Here is a 15,230-nt window from a genome sequence, read left to right on the forward strand (position 1 = left end):
TGTTACATAACAAGTGTATGAGAGGGTTTGAGACAGATAAGGAATAATTTGTATTAATTTGGCAAATTTATATTGAGTGCCTATTATTTGAAAAATTTCCTTTCATTCTTATGAAAAAATATATAGTCACTTTAATAGACAGACAGAAATCACCTGACCATGCAACTAATTTGAGTTTATCTGAGAAAAAAATTATCAGTCATAGTTAGTAGCATAAACATCCTCTCCCTGTTCCTTATGATTTAATATTGTACCATCAGTGTCTTAGGATGTCATAGCTACTCTTTAGAATTACTTAATGGAATCCCAGAACTACCTCTTGAGTTTTTGAAGAAATCTGTGTAGTAGGTAGCCATTTTTCCCCACCAACAGTATTCTCTCTCTCTCCCTCCCGTTATTTCTATGCTTTGATGGTGTGTTCCTTCTGGGAAGTGAAAGTCAGCTAATTAAGTGCTAGGTAATGATGCATCTATTTTTTTTTAATTAAAGTTTATTGGGGTGATAATTGTTAGTAAAGTTACCTAGGTTTTAGGTGTACAATTCGGAAACAACCAAAGTGTCCTTCGATAGATGATTGGAGAAATAAGATGTGGTATATATACGCAATGGAATACTATTCTGCCATAACAAAAGATGAAATAGTGCCATTTGTAACAGCATGGATGGATCTTGAGATTATTATGCTAAGCGAAATAAGTCAGGCAGAAAAAGTTGAGATGCACCTATTTTTTAAAACAAGCACAGAAAGCACTCAGCAGCAGCTTCCTGCTCACAGCCAAAAATGAAGTCTGGGGGAAGATGGGATATCTTGCAAAGACAGTGATAGTTCTGTCCAAGAACAGATGACACTCTGATATGTGTGTCTGTATCAGGTAAGAGGAAAAGTCAGGAGACAAAGTGAGATGGAATCCATTGCTTTGTCTTCTTCAGAGAGAATGGTATTAGGAATTTCTGGACTTAATTATTTTCCCCATTATTACCTTTCCAAGAATTATTTCAGCATGGAGCAGGATAGGGCTTCCAGAGTAGTAGGCCTGTGGTGGCCTTCTCAGAGCGCACCACACATTTCTTTGTACCTGTCAGAAAATATTTTGTTTTTATTTCTTGACTTTTCTTCTCTATTCCCACCCACCTTTACCTAAGGATAGTTATATAGAATTATTAAAACCAGAGTTCTTTGGAATATAGTATTTAGATTAGATTTCAGGGATAACTTTTCTGACAGTGTTTAAGCTGGCATGAATTTACCTAGGTATATAATCTCTAAGATCCTTTCCAATGCCAGCATTCTTAAATCTTTAAATTTCTCTGAAACGGAAAGGATTCCCCCTAGAAGAGCACTATCAGAAGGTAGATTGATCGTTCAACAAATGATTTGCAGAGGGAAGAAGGAGGTCTCCCATGTCTGCCATGCTTTTAAGATAGTACTACTTAAAGCAAAGAGAGTAGAGTAGATAGGTTTTTATTTGAGAGAGAGGAGTGTTTAACTCTGGTCATGTTGAAACTGTCTAAATGGTGTAGCAGAGTATTAAAAACAGCTCCTGTTTCTTGGGTATCCTTTCTGAAAAATTTCCATGTATGTATCAGTTTAAATCATAAACTTACCATTTTTATAGGTGAAAAGCTACTGAGTATTAACACGTACATATAGTTCAACCTAATGCAGTTGTGTGTGTATAATGCATATATAATAGTTTACCTTTATCAAGCACTTAGAATGTATTATCTTTAGTCCTCATAACTCTTCTCTAAGATCATACTATTGTTTTCCCTAAATGAAAAAATTAAGATACAAAGAGGATTAGTTACTTTTCCAGAGTTCCACAATTAGTAGGTAAAGGAGCCCAGATACGTATCAGGAGAATTTGATGTTAACCACTGTAATAGGATCCTTCTAAAAGTACTATTCTACAAATTGTGGAGCAGTGTGTCTTGGACATTTGCCCATACTGGTACATACTTTTGTGCTATAATTCACTGATCCACTAATAGGCATTTAGAATATTTTCATTTGTTTATTATAAATAGTGAACATCATGTATCTTCGTGTACTCATTTATTTTGCAGATTGATTTCTAGAAGTAGAGAACTTCTGGGTCAAAGGGTATGCACATCTTAAATTTTAATGCTTTCCAAAATGTTTCTGCCAGTTTCCACCACTGTGTAAATGTGTATTTTTCTATTCCCTTATTAGCAACAGATTGAAAAAACATTTTTAAATGTTCCGGTTACTACAACTTCTCATTTATTGTATCTCTTCCATGCCTATGTGCCCTCTTCAAAGATTGAGGTTCTATTTTCTATCTGGAAATGTGATGTAGAAGTGTTGAACAACCTCTAAAATACCCTATGAGGGAAATTCTTGAATTTTTAAACTTTATTTAAGTATTAAAATTATTGATGGACAATTTTTTCATAACTTAGATATGTGTGTATTTTGAAATAGAGAACCACGTTGAATTCTTATGGGTATTTGAATGACCTTACATCAATGGCATTCTGTTTACCAGATTTAGTAGTTTTCATCATTTGAGGATATGAGTAGATTATAATCGAAATATTAAGCCTGAAATGATTTGGGGAAATTCAATGGCTTAAACTCTGTTAGGGGACAAACAGAATTTCTCTAAGATGTTTGTCTCTTTCTGGTTGCTACTATGGGTGATTGTTCATTCCCGCAAGTGCATAGTAATTTAACTAAAAGGCTATTGACATGAAAGGGCACAGCTTTAATCTTCATGTCCTTGAGGGCACAGGCAGTGCCATTCTTTACCTCTCGGTTCTCTTTTGCCAGGCTACAGGGGAACCATAATTTCTGAAGTGTGCCTCGTTATCTATTACAACTGACTTACTACAGATTTAAACAGATTTATTATCATCTAACACTTTCTGTAAATATCGTGTAGATTCATTAGGTTTTAGAGCATGCTATTATTACTTTAGATAAAGAAGCCAAGATATATTTTTTTAAATTTTATTTTGTTCACACTTCCCTAAATAAATCTGCCTTTTTCATTAATGACTTCAACATAAATCTAAATGTTAGTTGGAGCTTTTAAATTTTCCAGAGATTTAAAAGTTGACTCTGTCACTTATCTTCAGGGACTTCCTGGAAATATTTTGAACTGCACATTATGGGTTTATCTTTCCTCCTTCCCAGATTCCCTTAAATGTTTGTAAAGGAGTGAAAACAATATAAATATACAAGAATAAAGAAGAGAGGAGAGAACAGCACTGAGTGTATTCATTAGTATTTGAGTTGAAATTGACTTAGATTAGAGACTAGCAGCATTCTTTCTGGGGAAAAACAAAACAAAACAAAAAACAAACTAGCCAAGAGAGGAGGCCTCAAATATTACTAGTTAAGTGCCTTTTAAATATGAACACATTGGCAGGGATAACCAGATATTTGAGGAAAGCCTCTTACATGAAAGATAAAAAGGAAAAGATGGAAGAAAAGCAAGGCATGAAGAAGCAGAAGGAAACTGGGGGAGGTAGGGGATGTGGAGCGATGAAGAGTATATTGCAACCATGAAAGAAGAATAAAAAGCTATTTTAAAAATTACTAGAAAAAAAATGAATGACCACATAGAAATTGAACGTATGATAGCAGAAATAAGCAATGATATATGGATTAGAAGTTAAAACTCAAGATAGATCCAAGAGAGTTTTTTAAAGACAAACAAAGATGGTATGGTGGATTTGTATTGTGTCAGATTAACTAACACAATAGTTTCCCAGAGCTCTTTTTGTTTCCCAGAATTATTTTTCTTGCATAGTTCCTGATTAGTGTGGGCCATGAGGCATTTTGATTTTGAAAGGCAGAAGTGAAACTGCACCCGTATTCTTCTTCTTAGGAGGTCAATATGGGGATACTGGGAGCTATTGCAGCGCACACACGTTGGCATGGGAGCAGTGGGCCTCCTCAGCTCCCCCCAGGTCCTCTCTTTTGGCTTCTCCTAAACCTGGTCCAGGCCCGACACCAGAGTCAGCAACTGAACATAAATTGTTTGACCAGGCTCACATTTACGTAAGGCCAAATCTCTGTAATAATGCTATGTTCTGTCATCCCTAGTGTTCTCTGATTACTGACTTACACAAAAGATTGTACCATAGTAGCTGCAAAGAAACAGCACCTTGATGACGGGTTCCTGAATCAGTTCTGGGTTTCCACACAATTGGTTCTCTGATCTAATTAGGTTTAAAGTTGTAACTGACCTTGTTTCTAGTAGCAAAAGGAACACAGGTAATCCATGGCATACAGTGGCAAAACAATTACTTTATCACGGATAGGCACTAATAATCAAGTTCCCATAGAAGGCAAGGCTTCTTGGGAGACTACTTGCTATCACAGAAGATTTTAGTGAAAACGAAAATAATGGGATAGGTTGATCCCTTCAGTGTACACTGGGAAACTTAGGGAAGGAAAAAGCTTTAAATTCTGAACTCAGAATCCACATAAGGGCATGAATGCCTCTGCAATTGCCCTAAAAGAAACCCTTATTTCCTGTAGCCAAGGACAGGGATTTCTGAAAACCAAAAGTGTTGTCCTACAGGTGGCTGAATTATAATGCAAATTGAATTTCTAGCCTAGTAGAGTCTCTTGTGTTAAAGTTACTGACATTGGGAAAGAATGGAAAACTGAAAATCAAGGTGGGAATATGGTCAGATTCCAATGAAACGAGATACCTTGAACTCCTCGATTCTGTCTAGCCACATTTGTCAGTCCTTCTGCCCCTGTCTGAGGGAGCTTAGTCTCCTGAGGAGTCAATAATGGCTTCCCTTTAGTTGCCTTGCAAGAGGCTACTGGTCTTCTTCCTCAGGACCTGTCCTCACTACCTCCCATTGCTTCTATACCTATAACCAGACTCAAGTTCCAGCAGCCCCCCGAGGGTGAGATGCTAAGTGGTATTAATACTACCCGTGAGGAGGTATGATACACAGGAAAAGAATTGCATGATTTTGCCTGCAGTTACCTGGAGAATGCTCTGGGAGTGGATCCTGAGGGTGTGGGATCAGAGTAGAAGGAATGTAAAGTTGGATCAGGGTGAATTTTGATGTGGACTCACTAAACAGATTCCAGATTGAAGGTATTAAGTCAGAGAGCTAGGAGTAGCTCTAACAGTTTGCTTGGTTGGTTGACTGAAAACTACATTAAAAGGTGGCCTAAGTTAAGTAAAGTTGAATTGATGTTGGAACTTTATTTGTGTTCTGTAGGGGAGGTTATCCAAAGGCTTAGGGAGATTAGAATGCTGGAGTGAATTTTTCATTAAAAAGGGGGCTTCATCAAACATGTCCCCTTCAGTCTAGAGGACACTCCTTTTCTCAAAAGTTCTGAGACATACATTCATGAGGGGAGCCTCTCAGCATCCTTGAAGAGCTCTGTTGGCTATCTTCTTTAAGCCAGTAATGACAGGGGAATTGTTGCCATCAAACTAGGATCCTAAATTCAGTGGGAATGATGTTATCTCAGGTGGCTGAGGCAGATGGCATTTCATTGCTAAAGGTAAAATGAATGGGGTTAGTATAAAGGTGAGCAAAGCCAAAGCACTAATCAGAATAGTCTGAGTTGCAGGGATCTTTGGCATTGGCTAGTTGATCATAGTATCCCTAGAACTGAATAGGTGAGCATCCTGGTAAGTCTTCACTGATTTGTACAAACAGAAGAGCTCTAGACCTGGGGGACAGAAGTGTGACTTGGATGACCTCAGTAACGAGTTAAAGCCCCTCAACCAGTCTCCAGACTTAAACCAGTTCACAGACCCTGAGACCTTTGAATGAAAGGAAAGCCAGGTCCTCTTGAGGAAAGACCCTGATGTAGAGCCAAAAATTTATGTTGTGAGTCTCCTTCTGGCCTATCCCCAAAAGACTTGTAGCCATTTACTAAAGTGACTGGGCATTGGGAAGAGGAAATTACTAGACGTTTTAGGGATTGCTGAACACTGACTCTGAGCCTAATGAATTCTAGGAGACTCAAAACACCACTGTTTTTAATCAGTCAATGGAGTTTTGGCTTAGGTTCATCTCACAGTGGGCTCAGTGTGGTTATTTCCATATTTTTGGAATGCGTAATTGGAATAGACATACTTAACAACTAACAGAGTTCTCACATTGGTTTACTGACCTATGGAAGTGAGAGAAAGCCAAATGGAAACCACTAGAATGTCATCTACCTACCAAAATTAGAAACTGTTACCTTGAGAGATTATGTAGAGCCACCATTAAAGATTTGAAAGATGCAGACTTGGTGATTCCTACCATATCCCCATTCAATTCACCTATTCGGCATTGAAGAAGACAGATGAGAATGGTGGTGTTAATCAGCTGCTCATCCCAGTGGGAGTTATTATTCCAGATGTGGTTTTGTTGCTGGAGCAAATCAGTGCAACCTGTGGCATTTGGTATGCAGATATTGATCTGGCATATGCTTCTTTTCCTCTATGCTTATTAGTAAAGCCATCAGAATTAGTTTGTTTTCAGTTAGCAGGCTCAGCCGTGCACCTTGACTAACCTATCTCTGGGCTAAATCAAGCCTTTTGTTATAAGATATGCTGCAAGGACCTGGGTAGCCTCTCCCTTCCACGGGTCATCATGCAAATCCAAATATTGATACCGTGCTTATTGGAGCTGGTGAGCTAGAAGTAACAACTCCTATAGACATTTTGGTAAGATGCGTGCATGCCAGAGGGTGAGAATATATCCCACAAAAATTCAGGAGCCTGTAATCTTGGTGAACTTGTTGGGTGTCCAGTGGTTTGGTGCATGTTGAGATAACCTTTCCAAGGTAAAAGGCAACTTGCGCTGTCTTCTCCCATCACAAAGAAAGGGGCACCTTTAGATTTTAAAAGCAACATATGCAGTGGTACCTCGGTTTTTTAATGTAATCCATTCCGGAAAACCGTTCAAGTTCTGAAACGTTCGAAAACAGAGGCACAGTTTTACCATAGAAAGTAATGCAAAATGGATTAATCCATTCCAGACCTTTAAAATCAACCCCTAAAACTGCAAATTTAGCATTGATTTTACTATCTAATGATACCATAGATCCATAAAATTTACGGCGTTCATAAACCGAAATGTTCGTCAACGGAGACATTCGAAAACCGAGGTACTACTGTACCTCATTTGACCTAAAATGGGGACTGTCCCCCTTTCCACTAGCATTACTCTGTTGCCCTAATCAGGAGTTCCAAAGCTTACCCCTTTCTTTTTTCATGTAGTGTCTGGAGTCTATTCTGTCTACTTCTCCTCTGTTTTATTTCCAGTGGGTCCATCATTGTCCATTCTTCCCATTTCCCTTTCCTTTCCCTTTCCCTGTCACTTAAACCTTTTGGTTCCTCAGACTAATGATTTCTTTAAGCATTCTTCCCCTGTCTCTGTAATATGAATTTTTATATTTAAAATTTTTATTTTCATCAAAATGTTTATTGTAGAAAACTTAGAGAAGGAAATTAAAGTTCTCTACATCCTATTATGTTTTTACAAAACTCATATTGTAGCAATATTTTTTGTTAACCTACTTTTTACTTAATAATATAATGTATCTTACCGTGTCATTAATGTTCTACACATTTCATGGGTGAACTACAATTTTTCCATCTCCCTTATTGGACATGTTCTAGCTTCCAGTATAATGTGTGGTGGCAGCTTCATGGGGATGAGTAGATGAGATAAGTTGTTAGAGGGCTGTGTAATGCTTGGGAACAAGCCATCAAAGGAGTTTATATTTTTCTTCCAGATTTATTTGGCTTAAAGCTAAGAATGACAGCAAGATCTTGATATTAAAATCCCAAAGCCCATACTTTAGCTTATTTTCACTGTTCATTTATATAAGTGACATTATTGGGTAGCACTAGACACATGATCGTACTACAGACGTTTGTTGGATACCAACTAAGTTCCAGACACTATATAAAATATTCAGAGGTACAAAATCCTTCCCTCCTAGGGAACGAGAAAGAGGTAGTTGCATTGTACTGAATACATGTTATGGTAGAGTGAAATACGGAGTGCTACTAAAGTACACGGGAGTTGTACCTCGTCTAGACTTAGGCTGTGTTTGTGTTTGTAGCATTGGGGAAACATGCTACCTGAGTTGAGTCTTAAAGAACTTAATTGATATGATACAAGGATAGGACAGAGAGATTAGAGGAGTTCCAGGAAGAGAGAATTACTGTCTGGCGCAAAGAGGAAACGTGTTCCGTGGCATGATCAATAGTTTGAGACAGGAAGAAAGGGATGAGATGAGACCGTGGGGAGAGGCTTTGGCAGGCTTATAGATGAGAGTATATGTCATGCTTGGATACTTGGACTTGGTCCTGTGGGAGATTTTTAGCCACCAGATTATTTTAAGCAGGAAAACAGTATTATCAGAGTATTATTTTAGAAAGATCATTCTCACTGCAGTGTGAGCAATATTAATACTGGTAATATGGAGTTTTCTTAGAATGTTGTTGGAGTAATCTAAGCAGAAAATAATGGAAGTGAAAATGTAGAAAGAAGTAGATGATTTGGAAATTGTTGAGGTAGAACTCATAAGTGACAAAATGCAGAGAAAGAAAGGGTTATGGATGACACCCACTTTTCTGACTTGGGCATTGGAGGTTGAGTGGTATTACCTCTCCTTTAAATAAGAAAGGGGAGGAATATGATTCGAAACATGTTGAATTTAGGATACATTCAATTGGAGACTTCATTAGGAAATTGAACAGCGAGGTCTTGAATTTAAGAGAGCATTCTTTTGTAGATAAAGACGGGATGGGAGGTGATCGTTAACGTAGGACAAACCAGTCTTTATTGCTCTCATAATAACACAACTAGTTAGAACTCAAAGCCCATGATTACACATCACATCCGTCTGTTTTGACATGTTAATTCTGTAAAGGTCTGTGGAAACATAGACTTAGAAGTGACAAAATTCTATGGCAGGCATTAACATTCAGGGTTGTCAATATTCTGAAACAACTCAAAAGGAATAACACGAAGGTGATCAAGGGGAGATCTGTGGCTCCAGAAGTTCTGCTTGTTTACCAGCAGAGGGCAGTCAGTCTCGCAGCTCAGTATTTTCTTCTCTGCTGCCCTTAAGGCCTAGAAGCTCAGATCTTTTGAATATAGATTTTAAGTGTTCTTGTTACAAAAGGCCAGGCATCCAGGGCACTTTTATTTATCCTTGCTTCCAAGACTTAGAACGTGGTTGATTTTTTGTTCTGAAGAGGATGAAATCTTCATTTCACCCTCTATCCTCATGTCTAGTTCTTGTTTCCTCCGTAGGACTTGAGTCGTTCTTTAAGAGCTGCCATGGTAACATGGGGTTTGGGTAAAACCAGGTAGAGGGTCTGAGAAATGTAATGAATCTTTGCTTCTCTCTATTAAAAATGTCATTTTTTCCTAGTTTATTATTAAGATTCAGGGACACATTTCTGTTTTCTTAAACACTTATAATTCAGGGAATAGAGTGGAAGTTGACATTAACTTCTAGAGACAGTATTGATAAGTTTGGTTGATTCTGCAAAGCAGCAAGCTCTTCCACTATTTGATTGAAGGAGCCTGTGGAAAACTTCCTGTCCCAAGATATACTCTTCATTTGCCTGCACACGTCTGAAATGCCCGTTAGTGTGTTTTTTAGCTTAGGCGTTCAAAACTCCACTAAATTCAAAATTCTCACTGGGAGGGACAAGGTAAGTGTGGCAGGATAAATAATTTCTTTAAGTTAGCTAGGACGTAAGAGAATAGAACATGGGCAGGAAAGTTTAGTTAGTTTTAAGTAGGGGATGGAAGAAAAGGCCTGGAACTAAGATTACACTGTTTCCTGTTTATAAACCTTCAGTGTCTCCCAGTTGGCTAATGAATTAATTTATTATGGTAAGTGCCAACATTTATAGAGTGTAGATTGTATGCCAGACATTGTTCTCATTTAGTTTTCAAGCCAACCCTGTGACATAATTACTGTTACTATCCGTATTTTGCAGATTAGGAAACTGAAGCGCAGAGAAGTTAAGTGATTTGTCAGAGGTTGCTTATGGAGGAGACAACTGGTGTTTACCACTGTTCAGTCCTTCTGTGTATCTTATGCTGCCGAGAGCACTTCCTTGTCCCTAGTAGGAGCCCAGTGACCCAGCTAACTTTTGAATTGAATCAACACAGGGACTGGCATGAAGCTAAGTTGCCTTGGATTCCAGTTCTTGGAAACAGGCCCATATGAAGTTACTGAGAACTTCAGGATTCATGAAACCCCTGGGCTCATAAAGACCTTATTTCTGCTTCTCACTTAGTATAGCAGTAACATAATTTAAGGAAATGTGGAAAAAAGAAGTAGAGAAGCTTCAAAAGGCTTTACTTTACAGTACCCACTCTGTTGAGGGGATAAAAATTTGGGTACTTGGTGATTTTTAATTACTTGGTGTCATTCTTAAAATGGTGTTATTTTTTTGAAATTGGTACGTGATGATGTTCAGTTTTTTCTTATTGGGGCAGAAGAGTACCTCAAAAGTTGTGTTACAAAAATAAGAAACTTTGTTTAGTGATAGAATTGAACAAACTAATCAAGGCTAACTTAATCTACCTGGCAGTGTGAGAGTACGTTAACATTTAGGTTGGATTACACTTCGAAGAACATCTGTTGTGCACTATGTAAGTGAATTGTTTCTTTCATCTTCATTGAACTTCGTGTTCCATTTTACCCTCTTTTCATCCAGGTGAAGAATCCAAATTAAAGAATATCCTCATGTAGAAAATCAATTGGGAAACCCCTCTATTTCAGAAATAAATAGTACATTGTCACACAAGTGTTTTTTGTTTTTCTTCTTAACAAATTCTGGTTTCTTAACTAGTTAGTGTACTTTGGCATTGACAGTATAGTGTGACCGACCAGAAATCAGTCCTGAGTAGCTTGGGGGAAAGGACTTGGTGGGGTAGAAGAAAATTAATGCTGATGGTGAAAAGACAGGGTTGAGTTTTTATGGCTTTAAGTTAACTGTGCACATTCCACCCTCTTTACCATGGTCAATTGAGAAGTAGCTGATTATTCTGCCAGGTCACTGTGAAACTGGCAAGTCAGGTGGTGGACTTCCCCAAATCATAAGCACATGAATAAAAATGCTATGTATTTATATACAGGTTCAAGAAAGATTGGCTTTCTAAGTCAGTTACTATTTGGGCGAAGAGACTGCTATCACCTTCGTAAAGTTGTGAATTATGAAAGACATTTCTGTTGGGTTACTGAATGTCCCTTGGGGTTGGTTTCATTTATAACATTGCCTCAGGCCTTCTGCTGCATCCTGTTGGAATGACCTTTTTAACCCAGGCTGGCAGCTGTAATATGGCTCTGTCCCCTGGATCCTTTAGGCTTGTCACATGACAAACATGAACTGTGACCCCTTCGTTCCTTACTCAGATCATTAGGTAGGTCTCTTTAAATTTTTTGTGTTTAGCAGTTTTGCCTTGTTTTCTTTCCTGTTTTTTCTTCTTTGATCCCCTTATTATTTCCTACTTGGCCAAGATTTTTTGGTAGTCCTTTATTTTTTTTAATTGAAGTATAACGTTGATGCAGAAAAGTACACAAATCATAAGTTCACTGAATTTTCACAGTGTAAACACACCAGTGCAGACAGTACTTCAATCAAGAAAACCTTTCTTATCCCCTTCTGGCTACTGGTCCTCTCCTTCAAGGGGAATCATTATCCCGACTTCTGTTGCTTTGCCTGTTTTTGAACTTTATAAAACTGGAATAAAACTGTATGTATTCCTTTGTGTCTGCATCCTTTCATTTAAAATTTTTGTGATATTCATCCATGCTACTCAGCTTATTATTGCTGTGTAGTACTCCATTTGTATAAATATTCTACAGTTTATCTATTCTACTCTTTGGGCATTTGGATTGTTTCTAGTTTAAGGCTGTTACAAATAGTACTACAGAACATTCTCATACAGGTCTTTGGAGGAACATATGACATATTTCTGGGCGTTTATGTAGAAGTGGAATTGCCAAGACATAGTGTATCCATCTATTTAATTTCAAAATTCATAGAACACACTATAAACAACTGATGGTAGGCAAACTCTTGGTAGAAACATTTGTAAACATATATAGATTCATCTTTAGCATAATACATCCGAATTTTGGCTAAGAAAAGTGCCTCTGCGTTTAACTCCAGTATACAAACAAAATTGCCACTCACTGCCCGTGACACATTTTGCTAACTTTCTAATGCTTACTTTTTTACCCAGTTTCTAAAGCTGAGGTGTTGGGCCCTTTCTGCAAAAATCGTATGAAAATATGTTGATGGTGATCGTTTACAATAGTTAAGCTTACATCTGAGTTACACCACCTCTAAGTGGTGATGTTAGCAGGGAAGAGTGAGATGCTGGTGCTTGACTGGCACGCTTAGCCGAAGTTACAGAGGCTGACACTTGTATTTGTACAAATTGCATTCATTACCAAGCGCCCTGCAGAAATAATGAGAGCCTGCCTCTATACTGTGTGTGCACGGGCTCCATGCTAAGCAGCAGGCAGTTGTGCAGCTGATGGTAACCGTTTTGTCCTTTTTTAATGTGGTTTTCGAAAATTTGTTCCATAGCTACTTTTGTACAGGTTTAACCTAATGAGTGTAGAAATGTGATTGTGCTATCATATCCCACCAGAACTGAATAGTATTTTTTAAGGAAATTTTATTTGACCATCAGATAAAATGCCTCCCGGTCATTCTGTGAATGTGCATGGAATTAAGTTGACTTGTTTTGACCATAGTGTTTTAAACCAGTACATTCAATTCAAAAAATATTGCTGGTAATCTACATTGGTCTGTGTATTCTACTTAGTCCTAGATGGCATAGAAATGATCATCCCCATCCTTATGATCTAGAGGGTTTGGGTGGTGGTGGTGGTAGCCATATATAAGGCAGTTGGCACAGTGAGAAATGGGTCTTAAAAGATGAGTAGGTTGACCTGGGATGGCCTTTTGCTGATCTTTGCCTATTGGCTAGAGTCAAGATGCTTTGTAAAGGAGCAATGGTGACTAAGGCTGGAGGGAAGCCAGTGATGAGTTTGTACCCGATTTGATGAATAATACAGCACAGTGACAAAGAGTACTCTCTTTAGATCAAATTAGAAGTTGAGTCCAAGATCAGTTTTTCTGTGTGACCTCAAATAGGTTGCTTAACCTCTCTGAACTCAGTTTCCTCATTTGATAAATGGGGCAGCACCCATATAACTTGCTGCAATTTTGTATGAAAGAGCTTATGTGTGGAAGAAGATATAATTTGTGGAAGGTGCTTAACAAGTGCTCGAGTAGCTACTGTGGACAATGGGGAGCCATTGAAGATTTTTGAACCATGAAGTGATAGGATCTGAACCATGTAAGCCTTTTATTTTTATAATTGACACAAAAAAGACTGCACACATTTAAAGTGTATAATCTGATAGGTTTTTACGTACTCATCGTATACATACACCTGTGAAATCATCGCCACAACCAAAATAATGACTATATCCATTATTCCCAAAAGTTTTGTCTAAGACCGTTAAAGAAGAAAGTCAGATCTGCAATGTGCAGCAAAGAAAAAAGTGAAGTAGAACCTGGAAGTGGGGAAATCAGTTAAGAAGCTATGGCCATGGCCCCGGTGGGACAGAAAGAATGAATGAGGTCACAAACTAGGTGTGATGGCAGCTGGGTGCCCCCCCAAGAGACCAGGCTCCAGGGTTAAGCCCCCACCAGGGTGTTCTCTCCTGCACCTAACTCAGTGGCCAGAAGCTAGTGAGCTCTTACATGCTGAATTGACAGGTTTCCCTTTATGAATGATTGCTTATTTGGAACATTTCTCCCTTTATTCTGTTTAGGGCTTAAAAGACAACCTTCTTGCTTCTGGAACATCCAGCCTGACAGCCACCAAGCAGTTGCTTCGTCCAAGAATCACGAGAATCTGCCTCAGGGACTTGATATTCTGTATGGAACAGGAAAGGGACATGAAATATTCTCGAGCCCTGTACCTTGCCCTTCTGAAGTGACCACTCTACTTTCCATCCAGATCCTTGCTGTTTACTGCCAAAGAAGACATAAAGAGTATTGTTGCACTGTCCTGCAATTTCAGTTTCTGGAAAATAATCATTGCTAGGGAAGACCATTGTTTACAGTTATGTACTGTTATTAAATCTTACTTATACATCCCATGGGGTTCTTAATGACCAGAATTTAGCTTTGCCTTCTGAAAATTGGTTATGAAATACAGTTTACACAGAAGTAGGCATCTGCCTACCTGTGCGCTTAATCACAGCAAGTTAAGGCCCTGTTTGTTACTCCCTGCTTCATTTGCCACACTGTTAACAGGTGAGATGTCTTACCCTAATGCAGCCTGCATTGAGATGTAGGGGAAAGAGAGGGTCACTGCTTACCAAAGAAATTGTATTTCATCATGTACTGAACCTATTTCAAAGTGTTAGGTTTTCTGGGCTGTAATCAAATTGCTTAGCGAATTATGACAGTCACCTTCCGTAGTTGAAGGTGACAAGCCACAGAGTAAGGCCTGTGGTAAGTTTGGTCGGCCGAGTCCCAGTATTGTCAAAACAGACAAATGGGGATAGTTTGTGCCTGAGATTGCTATTCTCTGGTTCATATCACCATATGCTGCTTCTGATACCAAGTGAGGGGATATCCTTGTCAGAGAAACCTTAAAATTGAAGCTGCTAATATACCTCATTGAAAAATGGAAAAGGTGGAAAGTATTGGAAGGAATGATGGGACATTGTGTTCAAACTGATGAGGGGAAAATGAAAATTGAATCATAAAACAGGAAATGCACTGCATATGCCTAAGGGAGGCAGTGGTGGAATTGGAACTCCAAAGCAACTGTACATGTTTTGTTGACAAAAAAATCACAGCCCAACCAAAAAGGAAAATGTTATCAAACATTTTCAAATTGCAGTATTTCAAAACGAAGTTATTTTTTGTTTTTGTTTTTTTGTATTGTTTTAAAACACAAGGACAGTTTTGTAAAATCGTTTAGTTACCCTAAGTTTTAAACATCTTGTTGCATTTAAAAAAATCCTAAGTGATGACTTTAAAAACTTAATAAGGACTCCAAAAGGATTCTATACTCAAAAGTAATGTCGGCATCTCACTTTTGGAGATCTTGTCTCTAAATATGTTATGAGAAGCATGTTATATATATTCGTCTGAGGAGGAAGCTGATATTTTGCAAACCAAACCTGCTTTTTTAAATTCCACCTGTGTGGCATG

The 15,230-nt window shown here is 38.2% G+C and overlaps 1 protein-coding gene across 3 annotated transcripts in view; it reads left to right on the top strand.

The window, feature by feature from the left end:
- TAF4B (TATA-box binding protein associated factor 4b) overlaps positions 1–14,866 on the top strand; it is a 118,882-nt gene extending 104,016 nt beyond the window's left edge. For 2 of the 3 annotated variants that reach the window (XM_019741281.3, XM_019741282.3), the window contains one exon: positions 13,835–14,154. In XM_019741281.3, the coding sequence (XP_019596840.2) occupies positions 13,835–14,002 (168 nt within the window). In that variant the 3' untranslated portion in view covers positions 14,003–14,154. Of the gene's footprint in view, positions 1–13,834 lie in introns of all 3 variants that reach the window. The other variant, XM_019741280.3, reaches the window with a different exon arrangement.
- Positions 14,867–15,230: the final 364 nt, after the last annotated feature.

This window comes from Rhinolophus sinicus, chromosome 4, assembly GCF_057876585.1.
Source record: "Rhinolophus sinicus isolate RSI-liver-muscle chromosome 4, RSI-T2T, whole genome shotgun sequence".
Lineage (NCBI taxonomy): Eukaryota > Metazoa > Chordata > Mammalia > Chiroptera > Rhinolophidae > Rhinolophus > Rhinolophus sinicus.